Here is a 22,086-nt window from a genome sequence, read left to right as displayed (position 1 = left end):
AAAAGGGTGCAATAGACTGACACTGCTGTCCCTAAAAATCAATTTCCAAAGCAAATGTCCTATCCCTCCCATCATAGTTCAGGCAGAAGCAAAGGAAAAAATGCCTTTGGATGACACAGGCCATCCTTCATTCATCTTGTCCACTTAGTTCTTTTTACCAAAGCATCTGAGGCTGCCAGCAGCACCAATCTCCTCTCTACACCAAGCTAGGCTGCTGGGCACATAAGGGAACTTGGATCCAGAACAGAGCAGTGTGCTGCCAAGTACTGAAATAAAAATTCTAGAAAGACAACTTACCCAATGTGGCAAATTTACTGCCTGTAAACATGCTTCAATCAGAATTTTGGATGAGCTCTGAAGGTATTGATTTTTTCTGGGGTAGACCTCCTCAAATTTCCGTATCTCTCTATCAGACTGTATTTTTTATCATTAGCCAGTAATATATGAAAGGTCTTGGAGATGGACATCATGGAAGTGAGCCTTTAAAAGTGACCTTTAAAGTCAGTGAAGTCTCAAATCTTAAAATGAAGTCTCAAATCTCCTGGAAGAAAATGGTTAACACTCAGAATTCTGAATAATATTATATAATTAACTTTTCAGCAGAGAACAGTCTGTTGGTACTAACCATGTCCTTTCTGATACATCAGAGACTGAAAAGCATTGCCTTTCCTGTGCCAACTGTCTTTCAGAATAAACAAAAGACCCTTCCCCTTCATCTCCACATGCTTAATAATATTAATAGAACATGAAAATATTAATGCTAGTAGACAAGGTCTTTCATAAGGTACATAAATGAATTCATTCACTCTAGCTCATTAGCTTAATCGTCAACCTTTTTACAATGTAACTGATTAACATTTTCATTGTTCTTCTTTGATTCTCCTTAGACTTTTGCTTCTTTGGGGATCAAAAGATCTCTGAATGCATAAGCTCAACAAATATCCTTGCACAACTGTACAACAATAGGAACTGTTAAAAGAGATAACTAAGTAAGGACTTTCACAGATCATGCTTCAAAGATACTGCAGGAAACAACAATTTAAGAATAATTTTTATTTTTATGTTTAACATGATTATACACATTCATGAGTCCAACAAGATCTGCACTGTGACATTAAAGATACAGTACAATAACATTCAACATGAGGTACTTAATATATTTATATATATCTGTTCCTTTATAAATAATGCTGTAAGCCTGCTAAGGTCAAACACTGCTTCAGCACAAATGGGTGCTGGGACCTGAAGTGAGCCAAGTTTATCACAACACAAAAAAAACCCCAAAACCCAAAATAGTTCAGTGCAATAAGTGTGTAGAAATTAAAGGGTTTACTTAAAAGACTATTTTAGATATGCAGAAAGTATATTACATTATACTCTCTTATCAGATTCCTCTCACCAGCAAATCAAAGATAGAAGTAGCAAAGACAGCCAGGAACAGTTCAGACAGAATCTGCGAGGTGATTTACAGTTTACATTCCAGGCTGATATGGCTGATGCTTGCATGATGTAAATCAATGTATTCAAGCTTGCTAAACCAACCAAATCCACATTCAGACACCTAATGAAGTGCCCTGATGTCCCAAGGTGAGTGGCACTGGCCACCTTCTTACATCCCAGTACTTGTTAGCATCACAAAGTGCTCAGAAGCAAGTTATGCCTTGAGCATTCATAGGTGTTTTGGGTGCCTTTGTTTGATCACCCACACTTGAAACCCTTCCCTGCACCAGCTCCCAAAACCCAGAATGGATTCAGAGGAATTAAGCTAGAGGTTGCTTTAATCCTACCTCATCAAAAAGACTTCATAAAAGAATGAAATTAGAATAATTAAATAACAGCTCATTTTCTGCATATTACAGCTACAGAGTATTCTGATCTCTGAACTTCTCTTCCAGCCAGTGAATGTAGCAGATATGTCACCTTTATTTGCAGATACGTCAAAATGAATAATAAATTCAAAGTGAGAACCCGAGACTAGGCAAACCAATGCAGCACTCTCTGACTTGTCCCACCAGCTGTAGCACCTTTTTTTTACCAAACAAATTGGAATGCAGCTTGCTACCACAACCTGTCAATCTGCTTATCACTCTGAGTAATTACATCTGCATCAGCCACTTGCTGTACAAAAATTTAATCAGCTGATTAGCATCTTTCTCTGCTTTGAAATGTATGTAAATAAATGGAACTGCTGCTCAGATGTGGTCTAAAACTAGATGACCGTTACCTCATCACAATCTCAGATTCCTTTCTACGATCTCTTCAGCAACCCTTTCTCCACTCCACGCCATTTACATTCTTGTCTATTTTCAGTTGTAGATATAAGTAACTGGAGATTTTTATAAATCTGTCCCTGGGAGTTTTCCACAGAGCATTCTGTTTAGATTTCACAAACAGTCTGGATTATGTACATCTGTCACAAAAAACCAAAACATTTTTCTATGTATTTTGAGGGTATTTACATTTCAGAAAGAGAGCTGCTTACACACACGTGTATGTATGTATACAAAATATAAAATGCTATGATGGATGAAAGGCATAAATCCTGTGGAGTACTTTTTTACCTGACTCTCTTTTTATTACCTAGGGAGAAGATCTGGACTTTGACTACACTCCACTTTTCCTTACTGCAGATGGTATTTTGGACACTACAAAGATGTATTTTGGCACTTTATGATGGCCAAGGGCCAGGATTCCAACCATCAAGCAACACTTAGAGTAACAGTATTAAACTGGTAAAATAATATGAGAAAAACATTTTTATTACAGAATTGACAAGTGAATTTAGGGTTATGCAATATTAATGTGTTGATATACCATAACATTAATCTTCAGCAGGTCTAAAGAATCACTTGGTCCTCTCATTTTGTAAAAAGGTACACAACAAACAGAATCCATTTCAGAGGTGAAACAAGATGCTTTGCAATGGGCAGTGTAGCCTTTGAGGAACAACTGTCCCATTGCAGTGATGAAGGATTCTCTCATGTTTCAATAATACCTATAGTTCTTATTTATACTGGTTTCCTGCCCTCATACAAGGAGTATCCCTCATGCTTTTGCAAAAATGCTACAGACATGTAACTTCCTGTTACATCATCAAAAATGATACGGACATGTAACTTCCTGGGGGGGAAAAACTCAGGCAAGGAAAAGGTTCCAGACCACATAATCCTCTGATTGATGTGTAGCCATAAGCAATTGCAAGAGCTCCAACAATAATCCAATAACAGAGACTTCCTCCCCCTCACTGCTATCGGATATTATACACTAAGTGTAATATGACCACAGCTGGGGATCTCATGTCTTTGTCTAAATTTCAACTCGTAATAAAAAGAAAAAAAATCTCCTATTACAGAAAAAAATCCAAGTCAAGATTGATACATTCTTTTGTTTCTCTAAAATCTGCCTCTACCATGTTTAGGAAGAAGAAAATACCCAAACAAAAAAACCAAAAAATTACCCTGCATCAGATGATTGATATAAATTCCCATTTATTTAGCAAGGGTTCAAAGAAATGCTGTTTAAAGAGTAGATCAGCTGCAATGCAGCAAAACTTGGGTCATGGGAGTAGAGTTTCAAGAGCTGCATACACAATTTGAACACATGCAAGTACTTCCTTACCTTCAAGGGGGGATTCCTAGCAAATGAACTCCAAGGGTAAGTTGCCAAGCCCACATCCCTTCCTCAGTGTGAACATGAACATGCACTGGGATAAGGCTGGTATGCCGTGGAGCTTCCTGAAAGAAGCTTCCTTCTTCCCATCTTCCCCTGGAGCCATCCCAAACAGTTGGCCACAGAAGAATCTCACAGGATGAAGGTTTAAACTTGTGCTTTTTCTGCTTATAACTGAAGGACTTCTTCCAGCCCCCACGTCAAAAGCAGCTTGGTTTACTGGAATCTCTAAAGTCTGCAGAGCAGACAGCAGAGAGAGCTACAAAAAAAGACTCTTCATTTTCTATCCCTACCTCCCCAATACAAGCAGAAAGCAGAAAATGGAGAAAGAAAAAATAGATTAATGAAGACAGTGTTTAGTGAGATACAAGAGGGGGATGTCCTCTGGTGATTCACCAGTGCATCAAAGAAAGGGTCAGCATCACGAGCAAACAGGCACCCCTCTTACAAAGCCTTTAAAACTTACTTGTTTCTAAGAGCTTCCAATTTAAATATTACACTTAATCACCAATGATGCTACAAGTATTGCAAACCAGGAACTTGCCCACAGCATTTAGTTACATATTCCCTGTACTGATCACATATCTGCAGATAAAAGCTAAGAATCAGTAGACCTGAACCAGACAGGCTCTTCATAGCAAAATGCTTTGTATCCACACACTCCCATTCAAGCATAAAATATGAGTTCGGGAATTTGTCCTCCCTGTACCCCTGTTCCATTTGTACTGTCCGAGGAGCACTGAAACTGAACAGTCACCTTGCCACACTGAACTTCTGTCATTCCTTCTTGTCCAAAATAGCTGAGTTCATTACCATCCAGAATCACGCTTGCTGTGTAAAAGGTGTCAGGCTCAATCTGCACTGGATACTCAAACCACACAGGAAAAGTGTTACTAGAACCATCTGAGAAGTATTTACTCAAGTTCTGGCCCAGGATAACTCCTTGTCGCTTCAGTTCAATCTTAGCACTGTACTCTGCTGACCCACAGCTGGAGCCGTAGAGCCCAAAGCCAGCAATAAACACTCTCTTATCGACAGCGAACTGGATGCTGTCACAGCGGCCCCGGTAGCGCCACTGGTTGCTGCGGTAGGCGCAGGACTGGAAGCGGTGGCAGCGCTGCGGGACGAGGCCTTTGCGGGGCTTGCTGACAAACTGCAGCTCCGGCTTTTTGGCAGCTGTGTACCAGAGGAAGATGTCGTTGGTTTCGTTCAGAGTCAGGATCCCGGACTGAGCAGCGCCGTTGGCGAAGTCGTCGAGGGCCATGGTAGGAATGCGGATCAGGTAGAGAGCCTTGCCCAGCACCTTGCGCTTGTTCTCGATGGTGGCCGTCAGCTCTTGGCGCTGGCACTCCACTTCAGCCCAGTTCAGAGCTGCCTCAAAAACAACAATTTCTTTGGCATTCAGAGTCTCCCTTCGGAGAATGCTTTCAAGTGTCTGAAAATCAATGTCACAGAAGCCCTCAGACTTCAAAGCGAGCTCAGCTTGGGCATCAATCACTTCCCAGCAGCGCTGGGTCAGGTCAGGTTCCTCGAATAAGCAGCTCTGGGAAAGCAGCACACAGGCATTCTTTGCACTCAGACTTGTCTCGAGAAAGTTAACGCAGGCACGGGCCAGGTGAGGGACAATGTACTTCTTGGCAGCATAAAGAGTGGCCAGGACAGTGTCTGCGGCCAAATCGATCTCATCACAATAGATGTACCTGAAATAAAGCACACAGGTGTAACGCTGCTGCTTAATGCAACACCAGTTTGACAACAATGAACACATGCAAAATCATAAACAAAGACTATTTAAATGACTCCACAGTAAAATCAAGCAGTGCTTTGGGGAGTATTGATTAGGCCCAGAAAGAAAGTACAATAAAAATTCATTTAAATCTAAGGGGAATCCAACTTTCCATTTGGAGTGCATGCTATGAGACAATTGTTTAAAAAACTGTGGCCCCTGCAGCTCTGTGCTCCTTCCATACAAGTCTTGGCTCCCAGGCAGGAGCTCCTGCAGGGCTGCCTCACTCAGTTACCACAGGAGTCAGGAACATGTGTTCTCAAGAGCCCTTGGATTGCCTGTCCCCTGATGGTGAACCATGGTTTACTAAGCTGTATGAACAAACACAGGAACAAGTTTGTGGAGAGTAACTAGGTAATCTAAGAGAAATGCTATTCAAGTATATCAGGTGCTATCAATTTCTGTAACTACTGGATTGGGTTCTTTTCAGAGGTGACTTTTTTGTTGCTTTTTTTCAAAGGGTTATGAAACATATCGGAAATGGAAGATTTTCAGGTTTTTAATGCTCACAACATCCTAACTCAACAAGCACAGCATTTTCACTCTGTCTCACTGCGTAAGGATGAAAAAACCTTTATTGCTATGGCAGTGTGGTGGAAGAGATGAAGGTGAAATTCTATTTATGTGACTAAACTGCTGGGATTCATTGCTCAGAGAAATGAAGCATTGTACAGTTTGTTCTTTTCAATATCTCATGCTTCAGGGCGCCATTTGCAGCTGGTGAATGCAATGTGCTAAAATCATGCCAAATGCAATTTCACTCTTCACAGGGATAAGCAAGACTTGATGGTTACAGCTGATAAAATTGTCTCCCTCCAGAAAAGCTTAAGTTGTATGCAGCCCTGTACGAATTTAAATTTTCTAGTTAGCAGGTTTCCTTACACAATGAGTTTTCTGCAGAACAGATGCGCCTATAAAGAGGAATTAGTACCTACACTGATCTGATGATAGTTGTAAATAACTATTTGTATTTTTGCAGCTGTAAGATAGTATCCTCCATGCTGCACTTAGAAAGCATGCACAGCGGAGATACTGCTCCAGCAATATAAAATCTAACAGGGTACAGAGAAAAAAGAAAACTTACATAGAGCAAAGCTTATATTTAGTGTTTACTTCTTGGTTTCAGTTTATTTGTGAAACCAAAGAACCCATTTGTATATCAATGGTTACAGGCTCAGCTCCGTTACTGCCCAAAAAAAATTCCACTTTCAATTAATTTGTTTTTATGATCCTCCTCATTGCTCTCCTACTCTTTCCTCCCTTCTATTACTTCTCTTTGCCTGATAGTACAACAGAGAATGATGAGATCTGTTTTAAATTGAAACAGTTCAAGAGTTGCTATTTTAATATTCCTGAAAATAAAGAACTAATATAATTGATGTACAGCAGACACAGCACAGATCGATTGTCAGCAACGCTCCACACCTCTTACTCTGACAATGCACCTCGGCTCTGGTTTGCAATTACTGATATTTTGGTTTCACCCTGTTCTCAAACACAGGATTCTGCCAGACCACAGGGTTTGATGGTTTAGTAACACATTTAGCCTGGGATGAGATGAGATCACAGTTCTAACTTGAACAGTCAAGACTGAGATAAGATATAATACATTAATGCACCAATTCAGTTTGGCAGCTAGACTGTGCATTTAACCCTGTTTTTAAAACTGTAGAGGACAGTCAAAGCAGTTTTACTGGGAGAATAACTAATGTCTACCTGTCATAGTATTTCCTATGTTACACCTGGCAATAGCTTGTTTGTTGTCAGAATGCCCACTGTATAATAAAACACAAAAAATATTTATGCCATCAGAATTCATTTGCCTGGGGGAAACAAACCAAACTTTTTGAGCAAGATCTCAAAACCAAAAAACCCAAGGCTAAATATATTTTCTGACAAAGTTTATGATGCAGAAAGAAGCCTGTGAAGGAGAGGCTGCTTTGGCATAGCTAAAGTCTTTCTCTCTGTTGCAACATAGCCTTGCCATCCATGGCTCACAGCAGTTGCAGGAAACACTCTGGGCTGGTTTCCCAGAGTGAGAGGAGTGAAGAGGACAGTGGCTCCCCCTAAGCTCCACATGCAGTGGATCCTGTGATTAGGGGATGCTGCACTGCTGAGCAACATCCCTGTGCCTTCCCTGCACCATCCTGGTGTTGCAGACACACTGCATCAGGGAAGACACCACTGGCAGGGCTACCTCAATAGCCACACAGACCACGAACTTTTTCCGGTCTTTACGGTTTTTTCAGTAAAAGCTGAGAAGGTGAAGAATCCCATGGTTCTGGCCATGATCTCAAAGATAGTTTCCTAAATTGCCATGGGCTAAATAATATGCCAAGACCTAGATGTCAGTATTAATACTCTTTTCTGCACACATTTCTTAATGATAAATTCAGAAAGCATTCAGTTTTTATACAGCACATCATGTTTAGCCACAGTGAAATAGATTTGCTGTTCAAAAAGAAAGAGGGGCTGGAAGAACCCAAGTATCTTGTATTTGTGATTTGTAAAATTCAGCATGAAAGTGAAGTGTAAGTGGGCTCTGCCACAAAATCAAAAAGGCCCAAAGCAAAGATCTGTAACACATCTCCCTACCTAATGTCACATCTTAACTTTGTATTCCAGGTTCTACAGAATATATGTGCAGCTCTTCTGGCAACTACCAATATTTGCACAGAACACTCCTGATGTTGATAACCTATAAGAACTCTATATGCAACTATAAATGTTCATCTATGATGCCAGTGAAATGTTAAAAATGAAAAAGAAACTCTTCTGTAATCACAAGTTAATCAAAACAATCTATGAAATACAATAAATTACTAGCTAGTGATTATATCATTACTTGCAAGAAAACCTGCAGCATATTAAAGGGATATACTACTGATGTATTTTTTCTACAGGAAAGCAACAGCATTTATTTAAGCTGAAGGAAAAAAACCCAAAAACTCAAAGCCATATCATTTCATATGATAGGGCATTTCTCCTCAATAATCAGAGTTTATAGATACATTTAAGGACAATTCAGCAGGGAAACTGCTTCATTATGCTCATTTAGGAAAAGAGAGCATTTCTTATGCAGTTTGCAAGAACAAAAATAATGATCACATAAACTGACTTGTTTTCCTTGTTAGATAAAATTCCCTATTCATGTAAACAGCCTTTTTATCACTTTTCAAACACATCAATATGATACATAAAGAGAAATTTATTTTTCAGAGACTGTGCTGAATAACTTAGGGTCATTTTTCTAAGACAAGACCTGTGTACTGCAGGTTTATAAAAGAGCTGTAATGATGTCAATCTTCAAACCTAGCAATTTAGTGGGTCTGAGGGGGTTTTGTGCATACATTTTTAACTTTTCTCTATGCTTGCAAAGTAGAAGAGTTGATTTGGGGTTTTTTGTTACAGCTGACAAATCTTTTTAGTAACTCCATTCCTTGGTGTAACATTTAGTGACAAATCAGATCGATAGGCATTACGGTACACAATGTGCCCAAAGATCCCCTGTCAAAGTCATTATTTACAACTGCCTACATTAGGCTAATATGTGTGTGCCTGGAAGTACAGGGGGAGAGCAAAAATAGGTGAAAGTTTAAAACACAAAAAGAGGAATATTTCAAGCGACTGCTTTCTTTCAGTTTATATGCAACTTCAGCTATGACATTGGCAGTGTATGCATACATCAGACAGGAACACGTATCCAGCAGATGAATTATGCTTACTTCAGCATTGCAAGAAAAGCAGCAGGCTCAACATCTGGTATACGGATTTCATCTTTGTCCTCAGCAAGCTCTCCATAAAACATTGCATGGAATACAGAGCTCCCAACAGCCAGGACATACTGTTGAGAAAGGGAAATCTTATTTCATGCTTTGAACTGAAAACACGGCCAACACAAACAATGTGGGAGAGCCACTCTGAGCATTCTGGGCTGCACTGACAGGCTCTACAGACACACTTCAGTAAGAAATGAAGTCCAAGTTAAGAACAAGTTACACGTTTTCCTTGTATTTTACTCTCCTGGGCATAGATGCATTAGCTACTGGAAAATACTCAGCTCCCCACAGAACTTAATTATTTCTAGGAAATCTCAAGAGCAGTATTAATCAACAGCACAAAGCAGTATTCCTAACTTTACTGCCTAAACCCAACAAATGTGCTGTTTAACCAAAAAAACAAAGAAAAGCTAGGGAGAGATTATCCCACTGCATGTAGCCTTTCCAAACACAGACTGCTGCCTGTCCCAGAAGAGCTGAGCCTCCCATGCTCTGTCCCACTGTAAGTGTGGGAGCTCCCTCTGGCTCTCCCCACCCGAGCCGATCATGCAGCTGTTGCTTACTTTGTGTCCTGGCAGCCGCTGGGTCCCACCTGGTGGCCCGACCACAAAATGAACATCTGCCATCAAGTCATTGTTGAACATCACTGCATTTCTACAAACAGAGGTAGCATGTTAATTTGTGGCACCCCGGAACTCTCTCTGCACATCCCAGACCAAAGAAATTTGATTTTTTAACAACTTGTTAGCAAAAAGAAGAAGGTCACACTTTGCTTCCAGCTACTTTACACATCATTGCACAAATATACCAGAGAAAATACTAAGGAGGTAAAAGTGTTTCTGCTCTGTGCAGGTGCAATAAAATAAACCCCCAGACTGCTAAGAACTTTCCAAGAAGTGGAAATCAAAGTCCAGAGCATTTATCATTGAAAATTCCCACTGAGGTCTAAAAGGAAATCTTTATGGCTATGCTGCAGCTTTCAGCAACATTTTTATTAACTCAAACAGATGCACTGACTGGAAAAGAGATATTAAAATATTTTTCCATTACCAAAATTATTATTTCCCACACACACATACAGGGACAAAAAAGTCCAAACAAATAAAATATAACCACGTTTTCTTCAGCAAACAAATGCATTCTGGACATGTTCCTACTTTTCACCCCTTCATTCAAACACCAAAAAAACTGCCCTGAACTTACCTCTCTCTGATGGTTGGATAAAGTCCTTGCCAATTAGGTGCAGGAATAGTGTTGTTGTTATTGAGATTTTGCTGATGGTACTGCTGGACAGCAGTTGTATTAGTATTAGCTGGTTTCTTTCGGGGAAAAATATCAGCAGCCATCTTCTTCTTCTTTTTGGTCTTCAAGGTAATGATTTCATAGCAAACTGGAGGCAATTTGCTGTTGCTACTGCTACTGCTATTTCCTTTCTTAGAGCTCTTCTTAGACCTGCTCTTGACCGTCTCTGGAAGCATCAAGAAGAAGGTGAGACATTTCATGTTCTTTCCTTTCTCATCTACCATCAGTATATCCGTGTGAAAAGCCCGACAGCCTAACTAGCTAGGAACATTTAGGAATGCATGTGGAAGCTGTAACACCGAAAGCAGCAGAGCTGAGAGTCTGCTTCTTTTCCAGCAAGACAAGGTGACCTTTCCAGCACCCAGAGCAAGAACCCGAGTTTAAGTTTGATCCAGTACTTGAACCGTTAAGTGCATCCCCATCATTCCTGCCGGCTCGCTGTCTTTCCAGCCGATCGCGGAGGGGCTGCAGGCCGGGCAGAGGGCAGGAGGAGCGCGGGGTGGCAGTGCCAGGCTGCCGAGGGATGGGAGCGGAGCAGGACCAGCCTGTGCCGGAGCCAATGGATGCGGGCACGGAGCGCGATGGGCTCGCACGCAGCGACACCGACCGCTCCCACCCACAGCACGGCAGCGCTCCCGCAGTCCCACGCAGCGGCACGCGTGGATCAATGGCACATCTCCGTGCGGCTCTGAGCTCTCCTCAGTTTTCACAGGCGAAGCAGAAAAAAGTTGAACTCGGGTAGAAAGATCTATTTATTACCGTGGGAGCTATTTCCACGGGCATTAGATATTAGCACAGCTTCTTTTGCCTCTAGCATTCCCACAAATGCCTCCTGTGGGATCTGTTCTGCGGGTGTGCGACAGATATCAGAAACGAATTAAAGCAATCAAGCAGCGGCACAGACAGCGATGCAGCCAAACAATCCCTTTCAGCGCAGCTCCTGCTCCAGTGTAACATGAACAGGGATGAGGTCACAGCTTCAGCTTTAACTCCTTCTGTTTCCAGATAACACAACAGCCTTTGACAGGGGTCCCAAATCACTAAGCAGTGCTAATTAAGCCAGCTTACACCAGACAAGGCTGCACCATATCAGAAGAAAACTTCTAGATGTGTAATCAGATTAAAGCAAACCGGAGTGAATATATTTAATCAGTATTTCAAAGCATTAAATGAAAGGGTCTGAATAATTTAGAGAGTCTCAGGCAAAAATCACTCCTTGAGATGCAAACAGTCTGATTTTATTCACTAATACTTTCTGAAATAAACAGGATATAAGCTATGCCAACCAAACCATTTAAATAGGAGATAAGTATATTTTTTAGTAATTAGTTTACTCAGAACTTAAATTTAGATCAGATTTCTTTAATAGCAGACAAATGTATAGAAAACCCACTAAGGAAGCATAGCCAGTTAAAAACAAAAGCAGGGAAGTAAAAAATATGTGGTATGAAGTACCAACATATCATACCTTAAAATATTCAACACCTTAAAATACTGGAGAGCAGATAGTTAAAATATTTTTTCATAACTACTTTAAGTTTTAAAGAAAAAACCCTCTGCTTTCAAAGCTAATTTAGTTACATTTTGCCTTAATTAGTTTTGCTGGACAAGAGCACAGCGGGGAAATTAAAGTGAGAAAAGGTTGTTGAAGAAATCTTGTTGAAGCCCCTGACAAATCTGCCACTGACTCAAACAGAAGTATTACTCAGGCTGTTTATTCCATCTCCATCCCAACTGCTTGAATCACAGCTGTGGCTGTGTAACACACACTCAGAATGTCTTTAACCTGAGAATATGCTGGTATTTCAAAGATTACCAGGTCTCCTTGGGAGATGCTCCACACCAAGCACTCACTGCACGCCCCAGCCACCTGGAGGCTCTGCTGCAGTGTTGGGGATGATGCCATTCCCAGACACATCTGTCCTCTCTGTCTGAAGGCACTGCTTATGGAAGGGGGAAACACAGGGAGACGTGTCCATGGCTCAGCTGCTACATTTCACAATCCCACATCTTAGTGCAAAATGTCCTTGACTGCTGCTTTGAAGGAAGATGGTGGGTTATGCCTGAAAGGCAGAGACACGTTCCTAAATACATTAAGGGGAGGTTATGTAACTTCCAAAGAAATTATTTCTAGCAACCTTTTCTTTCTCCTCCACACATTTTCTTTTTTATCTGCAATAGACTGATTAGAAAGGGAAACTAAAAACCTAAACCATATTGAACCGTAGAGAGGGCAAAGAGGGGGTAAAGGAGAAGAAACACATCCCACAGATGGGATCTTCTAACTGCTCACAGCTGAGTTTATAAAAGGAACACAGCAGGTATTCCCAGCACAGAATTTGGGTTTGTTGAGTTTGTGTAAGTTTTTTTTTTTCCTCTCCTTATGTAAATTCACAGCCCTTCCAATTACAACAATAACCCTTTTTCCACTGCATAGGACAAACATTTCAAAAAGGAAGAAATCTTTAAAAAAACCTCTTAAAGATACAGAAAACCACAGACTCCAGAAAATGTGGTTCTCAGCATTGCAGTTGGCAGAAGGCAATAGACAGCAGGGTTTGGGAGATTTGATTGTCATTCCACAAATCCATTTTATAGACCCCCAAAGTATATATAAATCAAGGTCTTGGCACGTTTCTTCAAACCAATGGCCAGGACAAATCCAAAGATTTTACACACACACCACATAAGGTCACTGGGAGGCTACAGGAGATAAAGAGAATGAGGGACAGACTGACCAGTTAACTCCATGTGGGAAAGACAGATTGTAAACATGAATTGACAGGAATCCACCAACTTTTGAGTTCTGGAGAATAATACATACACAGCACATTGTGCTTTCTGGGAAAGGAAAGGAGAGAGAAGCTGCAGCTGAAGCATGTTCTGCCTGAACTCAGAAGTCAGACAGACCCCATTAAACCAGAAGTGTCTGCACTACAGGATAAAAAAATCAAGCCCAGTAAATAAAAAGCCATATTTGCCTGCTCTTAAGCCACCCACCAAAACCTGGTCTACTCCAACTAGAAAACAGCACAGATTCCAGATTAGAATATAAAGAGATTTAGATTTTCATAGAATTTCTGTGAAAAACTACAAACCTCTTACAGGTTCATACCACCTTCCACCGCACTTCATCACCTCAGGAACTAAGTCTCATAAACTACTCATTAGATGGATGTGAAACAGGAAAAATTTACAAATTTTATATTTAGTCATACCAGAAATATTTAAAGGTAAAGGATATAGGAAAATTCCATACTTAAATCTTTATGCTGGCCTAATGGGCATTCAAAATGCCAGAAGAATTAAGCAAAAGACTATACTCCCAGTCTGAGATACTACACATCAAGTTATGTGTCCCTTCCAAAACATTAGGAGCAGGTTATGAGCCCTTGGAAATCAGTTCCTGACTAAACATTGTGAACTGAAGCAGCAATTTTGCTGTTCAAACCCAGGTGTGTGCAACACACCTGCCATCCCAGCTTATTTATCCCTTAAGAACATAATATCACTTGTGTGGCACAGGAGTCACAGTACAGCCCAGCTCTTGGTACAACTTTTAATAGCATGTTACTACTATAATTATGCCTTTCTAAAGGTAACTCCCAATTAGGGAAATCAGTTTAATTTCCAGACCTGATGGGAGTACTCTTCCTTATATTTCATCAATTTCTCCTGTTGCAATAGCAAGGATAGCAAAGAGTTTCTATTTTTTTTCTCCTTCTAATAAGCTGACTTTTTGTACATCTCTCATTTACAGGCCTGTTTCTCTGTTTACTACTTCATGTAGTAAGATGAGCTACACAGTTCTATAAAAAAAACAAGCTTTCATTAAAATTCCCAATTGTTTATCACAACCACATCATGAATAAAGGAAAGAATTCTTAGTAAGCAATGAGGAAATGCATACATTTCTTTTTTTGTAAAGTTGCCAAATGTCTTCTTTGGCAGTTACTATGCCTATGCAGTATTAACATTGTTTAAATCCTGAATTTCCCCCACAAGGAAACAAATTTCAGATGACGCATCTTGATTAAACAAAATAAATACACAATGTTGCTCTTCAACAAATCTACCTGTCTGTCCACTGCTAGCTTTAATTGAATTCAAGTTAACTTCAAGCGCTCATTTAAAAATAGAATATACATGTTCAAAAACTAACTAAACCAAAAGAAAACCTCAATAAACCAAACACACACAGCTGTGGTGCCTTCTTCTGTTTACCTCCCTATGAATTATTTAGTCACTTGGAAGAGTCCTTCCCAATCACCATTCCAGCCCTTCTGTTTGTATAAAAAATTTGGAAAGGGCACTGATAGCTCTACCCTTCATTTCCTCAAGTAAAAAAATGCATTGCAGCAGACAAAATCTTCCAATTTCCTCTCTCCTAAGTTTCTTATTGGCAGCACTGGAAGAAATCAAGATGGCATCTGCTTATGTTGGCTGCATGGAAAAGCTGGCAATGATGTTAGTCAAGTCTTGTACAGAAAAAAAAAAAATAAAAAGGCAACCAAAAGCAGGAAGAAAGATGGGCAAAATTGTAAAGCCTCTCAAAGAAGCCAAAATAGATGCTAAAAAAATAGCAATTACATCCCAGAATAGCCAAGAGGTGTGAAAGAGTAGAATAGTATCAGAGTAGAATTGCATCTTGAACAAAGACTAGAAGCTTCAAAAAAAGTCAAAAATAGTTAAATACTATTTTTCTATAGAACCCATGCTACGCTAGCAACACACTTGTTACCAAATATTCTTTAGTGTTTATGAGGATTTAAATAGTTTGCATAACATTATCCACTAAGATAGCTTTTACTTTTTCTTCCTGAATGCCCTTAATGCTTCAGAGAGAACAAAAGCAGAAAGTCCTGAGCAGCCTAGTCAAAAGGTAAACACCAACTTACATAAAATACAAACCTAAAGAATGAATATTCACAATTACTTTTTACTCCTGTAGTATTTCTTAGCATACAGCTGATACATGGTATTTGTTTTAGTCTCTCTACCAAAGCAGCCTTTCTATTAAATCTTTTTAATATGTCATTAAGCAATATCCATTTTGAGACAAAGCAATCACAACAAAACATATAACATTAATATTTACTCCTATGTTTACTTGCAAATAAATGTGCACTTTCTTTGGATGGATTCCAAGTCACTGTTCCTACCTCAACTGCAACATCTCCTATTCTCATTTTTTCCTGTTACCTTTCTTGCTTAGCTGCTTAAAGCCTGCAATTTAACTTCAGTGAGAGGCTGAACAACTTAATATTTATGTCCCAAACACTTTGCTATGCTGGGTCTTTTTCTTTAAAGTTAAAGGTTTTGTTCCCTAATGGACCAAAATAACATATCAGAGTGAGAAAAAAAAAGTTCAAAATTTTCTTGTATTGTCATTCTGATTTGAAGACCATGCCTGCTGCAGAAATTATAGTCCATATAAACCACAACTGTGGCAAGGAAGGACTACATTTAGACAACCTGCAATGAACAATATACTGATCCCATTACAGTGAACTACCCCACAGATACTCTCTTCTGGGCATATGGGACAAAATAATGTCAAATGCTTCATTACAATATAAAATATATTATCTGACAAAGCTGCTAAGAAATGTTCCCCAATATCATAGCTTGGGAGCTGCAGGAAGAAAATATCTCAGAGCAAAATTTTCAATGTATTCTATGTGCAGTAACTTTTTTATTGATAGTTCAAAGTAAAACAAAGAATTATAAATGAACTCTGTGAAGAGAAAACCTGAAACCACAAAATGATAATTCAATTCAAGGTTACAGGAGATAAACTGTTTTGCTACTAATTTAAAAGAGACAAATTATGCATTTGCTCCCCATCATGGCTACTCAAGCTTGTCCATTTCATTTCACATAGAGCTTTGCTCTTGAAAGTCTGTGGGGTCAAAAAATAACTTCTTTCTTAGTGGCTTTATTTATTTATTTATAAACATGATATTGCAAACCTGAAAGCACTCAACCCTTTTCCTAAGGCAAAGGTCAACATTAATTCTACTGTGCCTCTTACCAAAACTGACTGACAAAGGAAAGCTCAGATAGCTCAGGAAATTGGTAATGAGATACACTGGTTTTCATCTCTGGGTCACTAATTCTAAATTGACTAAGGTCAACAGTAATCAAAAGTCATTAGCATTTAATGATCTCTCAGTGCCCTGTGAGGAAGAAGCTAGTGATCTTAGCACACTTCAGAAAAACCATCACTACAATCAGCACTCACATGCTGCCTGCTTCAAGGTAGAGGTTGGATCAGATGACTACAGACAGAACTTCCAATCTTGCAGACAGATCTCACCTCCGCAGACAAACCTTTTACTAATTTTAACTTGGCTCACAAACCATTATTTTCAATGGTTAAATTAATACAGGAATAGTTAAATTAATATGGGTTCTCTGAAGGGCAGGCTGTAAGCTGCCTGGTCCTGCTCCTGCTCCTTCACATCAGCAGCTCCCAAATGTCTTTGTTCCCCTGCACACAGCAAGTCTGAAGAATGCAAATGCAAACAGGCCCTTCCTCAGAGAAGAAGGTTCTCACAAGTGAGAACCAATGGCATCAGAAGTAACTACTCCATGAGCAGTTCACAGAGGAGTTGCATCACAGTTAATTATGTTGGTGTATAGCTCAAGGACTACATTTTTGATGTGCAGGTAACCTCCATTCACCACATCACACCACTGTGTTGCAGCTCCCAGTGGGACAGAAGGGAGCAGAGGATATTGCTAAGGTGCACAACCACACCTGCTCTGTGGCCTGCACCCTGCAGTCTCCTGGGACTGTCGTGGCAACAGCACCTGCAACAAGAGTAAGGAAAACAGAGGGGACTTTTGGAGAGCTTAAGTAGCTGTTGTAATGGAAAACCACGTTGCCAATCCATAGTTTTACATCTAGGCAAGGTTAGGGAACATGCAGCTTAAAAACCCCACAGCAGATGAACAACCTGTGTGTTTACAGCAGCAGAGCATCACAGCTGGCAGCATTCAGTGTGCTAAACAGGAAAAGTCTGGTACAGCGTCTTGTTCCCACTGCATTTGAAATTACAGAAGAGGAAAATCATGAAAAAGGAACAGGTCAGTACCTTGGCAAGCCAAGCCTTTGATAAGAAATGCATTTTCAGCCACAGCGGCTCACGCTTCTCAGAAGTGAGAATTAAAACCAATGAGTAACAACTCCAGCAGTGATTTTACAATTGACTATTAACCCCAATTTTTAGATATGAGAGACTGATTGCTGCTAACCTGAGCCTAATCCAAATGGTTTAAGGAATGGAACAGGCATGACATCCATTAAACTGCACTGTCCTGAATGACTGTCCCTTTGCCACACGTTAGAAGCTGTGTATCTTGTTACTTGCCCTTAACTGATTCCAGACTCTTCCAACACACACAGCCTCTGTTTGAATCCACAGGGAGATAAAGATGTTCCCAAATTTTTCTCTTATCCACTGCTTGAGAAAATCAGATTTATTTTCCTTTGCTGCATATAGTTCAGTCACACTTGCCTTCCTTAGTAGTCAGTCATGCTTCAGTATTTCCATCAGTTTCTCCTTTTTACAAGTGAATGGCAGCTACTGCACCATCATGAATTTTCAAGAAAAACACATACATACTGCTCAAATTCTGGTTTCAGAATATATTTTTGTGCCTTAAGATGTATTAGGATATCTTAAATGTTCTTCTTCACAGTCACTCTGTGACACATCAGAACTGCAGCAGAGAAAAACTAAGTAAGGGGCAAGTAATCAAATAGAACAGCATAAGTAAGGGACTGTACAAGATAAACATAAATACCAATTAGTTTTATGTATTATGAACTTCTACATAATATGAAAACCTTTATTTTTCCTGGGTATACATAGGGTAGTATCACTCTGGTCTCACAGAAGTGTAAAGGCAAAAGGCAAAGAGCTCTAAGGAATCTTCACACCTATCTGTCAGACAAGCAAACATGCCACCTGCCTGAAGGACTGCTTTCTTTTCATACTCTCAGAAAACCCTTGCAACCAAGCAGAGACAGGACAGCTCTAATTCCAAAGAACGTACTTTTTAAAGAAAATTACTCCTTCAAATTGCTTTGGATGTGAAGAGGAGAAAGTGTAGCTAGGGTGGTTATGGAGTGTAACCTGGTACATAAGTATCCCATCAAAGAACCATGTTATCAACTAGTCACTCAGCCTGGTATTGAAGTGGTACATGATACTCTAGTGAAATATTTATTCAGGATATCAGGTAATCTTAGGGTACAGGGCTGGACAAGGTGATGTCTCTAGATACCTTCCAAATCTGTTTGTTGGTTGTCTTCACCCCACACAGCCAGGACAGACACCAGATACTCAGACTGCAAACCAGCTCCCCAGTGTTTTAAAATGCAAACACTTTCTGGACGTTGGACTGGCCTAGTTTTCACAGCAGCTTGCTGAGATAGCAAACTCAGAAAACAGATGAACCAGGACCCAAAAATGGGAAGTTTGCAAATTTGAATGCAGTGATGTCATACTTAAGCCTCCCTTCTCAGTTTCCTGACACACACATAAAATGTGCTTTTGTAACCAAGGTAGGGGATTGGAATTCAACTTAATGGCAGAAAACACAACCTTTAACAACTTCCACCACAAAAAGCTTGTAATCTTATCCTTCCAAGATTCCCATCTCTTATATCCCTCTTTTGCCTTAGCCTTTTGAGACATAAACTGTTGCTTTATCACTCATTTAAGTGCCTCACAAAACAGAGCTTCCACACCAGCTCAAGTACCTGAACATTTGTAAAACAGAACAACAGCCAGCCAAGTCCAAAGAGTTACTAGAGACAGCATCATGGCAGAATCATTTTGAATTATCAGAGAAAGCCAATGCTGGGCATAAACAATATTCTGCTGCCAAACTTATTTGCACAAGTTTCTACAACAGGTGATCTAAATTTCTTCTGACAACATAACACATGGCCTATCATCATCAGACCTCTGTTTTAAGTGAGCCTACCCTAGGACCGCTGCTTTCATTGTAACTGTTTGGTAAATTTAGAAAAAAAAATTGCTCACAAGCTCTAACAAGCAAGTGGCCAAAACATAAAAATTATTGTTGCTACTTGCATTTTTTTACCCCCGGCCTTAAAGGGCAAGCTAAATGAATCCCACGTTGCTTCTGGAAGGTGTTTCCTCTGGGGCAGAGCTGAGGATGACTGGCAGGGAAACACAAGGGAAATTATTGTGTAGTTAGCTGTGTACTTACTTACTTACTTAGTGTACTTACTGTGAGGGATTTAAAAAGGGGGAAAGAAAAGTAAGTTGACATTCAACTTTGGCAATCCTGCAGAACTTAGTTCAAATGGTGGCCCTAAGAGATTCGATTTGCAAAGCTAAATTACCCGGTAAACCCCAGATACTGCACACTGCAACATCCTGCACAGACATTCTGTAGGAAATGGTGAGACCAGTTCTCTCTCACTAAAAGAAAAGCTATTCTGAGCCTAACTTTGGCATAAAAGTTTAAGAAATGCCAAATAAAGTATTGTACACCTATAACCCAGCATCATCTCTCTACACAAAACAATAAAAAAAACCAAAAACAGAGCACAGATTAAAATTTAACACACACATCACATGCCGAGAACAAAGTACTGTGAGGACTAACTACAAGGAAATAAATCCACACGAGCATTTCTCAGATGAGACAGACTGAATTAGGCATATTATTAACCACACTTTAGGTGACTTAAGTCCAATCCAAACTTTTCCTCGAACTCGCAACAACCCACTACTCTCTTCTATTTTAAAATGCAGCACTCAGGAAATTTCAGCACTCAGGAAATTTCAGCACTCAGGAAACACTACAACGAATTGAATTTATAAACCTCGAAGTTCACAGGTGGCTTTGTCCAAACAAAAACAGGAAAATGGTGAATTGTAAAGGTGTGTGCCATTAGGTGAAAGTAGTGAATCTTCAGACAGGTAGAGCAAGAAGTTCGGCCAACAGCGTGGGGGAAGGCAGGAGGTATTTATGCCAAACCGGCTCCAACTATTAATTGTTCCTCCGGGAAGGTTACCGAATTAATGCTTAAAGTAGTTCTTTTACAAAATAAGCTTTCCTTTAAGCAGGAGAAAAGCCGCCAAGCCCAACTTTCGGGCTGTTTCCCGGTGGAGGCTGCAGCCCGGGCACAGCCGGGTGCCGAGGCTGCTCCTCGGCCCGGCCGCGAACCCTCCCGCCGCTGCACAAAGGGCACCGAGGGGACACCGACACCCGCCCGGGACACGCACCGCGACCGCAGCCGGGCAGAGGCCGCGGCCGGGCGGCTCTTTGTGCGACAGAGCCCCGCTCCCCTCACCGCCGGCCCGCCGGCGCTCAGGTGCGGCCGCGCCGCCCCGCGCCGCCCCGCCCCTCACGGCGGCGCCTCCGCGGGGCGCACTCCCCGCCGGCACCGCGGCAGCCCGGGCGGGGAACGCGGGACCCGCCGCCCGGTCCCGGCGGGTGCGGCCGTCCCGGGCCGGCGGCTCCGCACTGACCTGAGGCGCTCCGGGGCGGCCGCGCGGCCCCTCCTGCAACGCCGCGCGCGCGCGGCCCCGCCCCGCAGCGGCGCGCGAGTGGCCCCGCCCCCGGACACGCCCCGGACACGCCCCGGACACGCCCCTTCTCTGCCGCTCCCGCCCCAAAGGGATGGAATTCCTGCGGGATGGAGCTCCTTCCCCTTTCCTTCGGGATGGACCTCCTTCGGGATGGAATTCCTTCGGGATGGAGCTCCTTCCCCTTTCCTTCGGGATGGACCTCCTTCGGGATGGAATTCCTGCGGGATGGAGCTCCTTCCCCTTTCCTTCGGGATGGAGCTCCTTCCCCTTTCCTTCGGGATGGAATTCCTTGGGGATGGAGCTCCTTCCCCTTTCCTTCGGGATGGAATTCCTTGGGGATGGAGCTCCTTCCCCTTTCCTTTGGGATGGAGCTCCTTCGGGATGGAATTCCTTCTGGATGGATCTCCTTTGGGATAGAATTCCTTGGGGATGGAGCTCCTTGGGGATGGAATTCCTTTGGGATGAAATTCCTTCTGGATGGAGCTCCTTTGGGGTGGAATTCCTTCGGGATGAGATTCCTTCTGGATGGATCTCCTTTGAGATGGAATTCCTTGGGGATGGAGCTCCTTGGGGATGGAATTCCTTCGGGATGAAATTCCTTCGGGATGGAATTCCTTCGGGATGGAATTCCTTCGGGATGAAATTCCTTTGGGATGGACCTCCTTTGGGATGGAATTCCTTCGGGATGGAGCTCCATTGGGCTGGATCTCCTTCGGTATAGAGTTCCTTCAAAATGGAGCTCCTTGGGGATGGAATTCCTTTGAGTGGATCTCCTTAAGGCTGGAACTCCTTCGGGATGGAGCTCCTTAAGGCTGGAGCTCCTTTGGGATGGAATTCTTTCCCTTTTCCTTTGGGATGGAATTCTTACGGGATGGGGCTCTTTGGCGATGGAGATCCTTGGCGATGGAATTCCTTCGGGATGGAGCTCCTTTGGGATGGAATTCCTTCAGGATGGAGCTCCTTCCCCTTT

The 22,086-nt window shown here is 41.5% G+C and overlaps 1 protein-coding gene across 2 annotated transcripts; it reads right to left on the bottom strand.

Moving 5' to 3' along the window:
• Positions 1–1,038: 1,038 nt before the first annotated feature.
• Positions 1,039–21,152, bottom strand: BTBD3 (BTB domain containing 3). Of its 2 annotated transcripts, XM_072927618.1 has the most exons (5): positions 21,057–21,152; positions 10,438–10,702; positions 9,798–9,888; positions 9,181–9,299; positions 1,039–5,369 (listed from the first exon to the last, which is right to left on the bottom strand). In XM_072927618.1, the coding sequence occupies exons 2-5, from the start codon at positions 10,578–10,580 to the stop codon at positions 4,337–4,339; spliced, it is 1,386 nt and encodes a 461-aa protein (XP_072783719.1). In that variant the 5' UTR covers positions 10,581–10,702; positions 21,057–21,152; the 3' UTR covers positions 1,039–4,336. The 2 variants fall into 2 exon arrangements, with proteins under 2 accessions (XP_072783719.1, XP_002200013.5); XM_002199977.7 differs by lacking the exon at positions 21,057–21,152 and having other exon boundaries at positions 10,438–12,296.
• Between the last annotated feature and the right edge of the window lie 934 nt (positions 21,153–22,086).

Source organism: Taeniopygia guttata, chromosome 3, assembly GCF_048771995.1.
Source record: "Taeniopygia guttata chromosome 3, bTaeGut7.mat, whole genome shotgun sequence".
Classification (NCBI taxonomy): domain Eukaryota; kingdom Metazoa; phylum Chordata; class Aves; order Passeriformes; family Estrildidae; genus Taeniopygia; species Taeniopygia guttata.
Note: the sequence above shows the minus strand (reverse complement) of the source record. Positions and strands in the feature narration are given on the sequence as shown.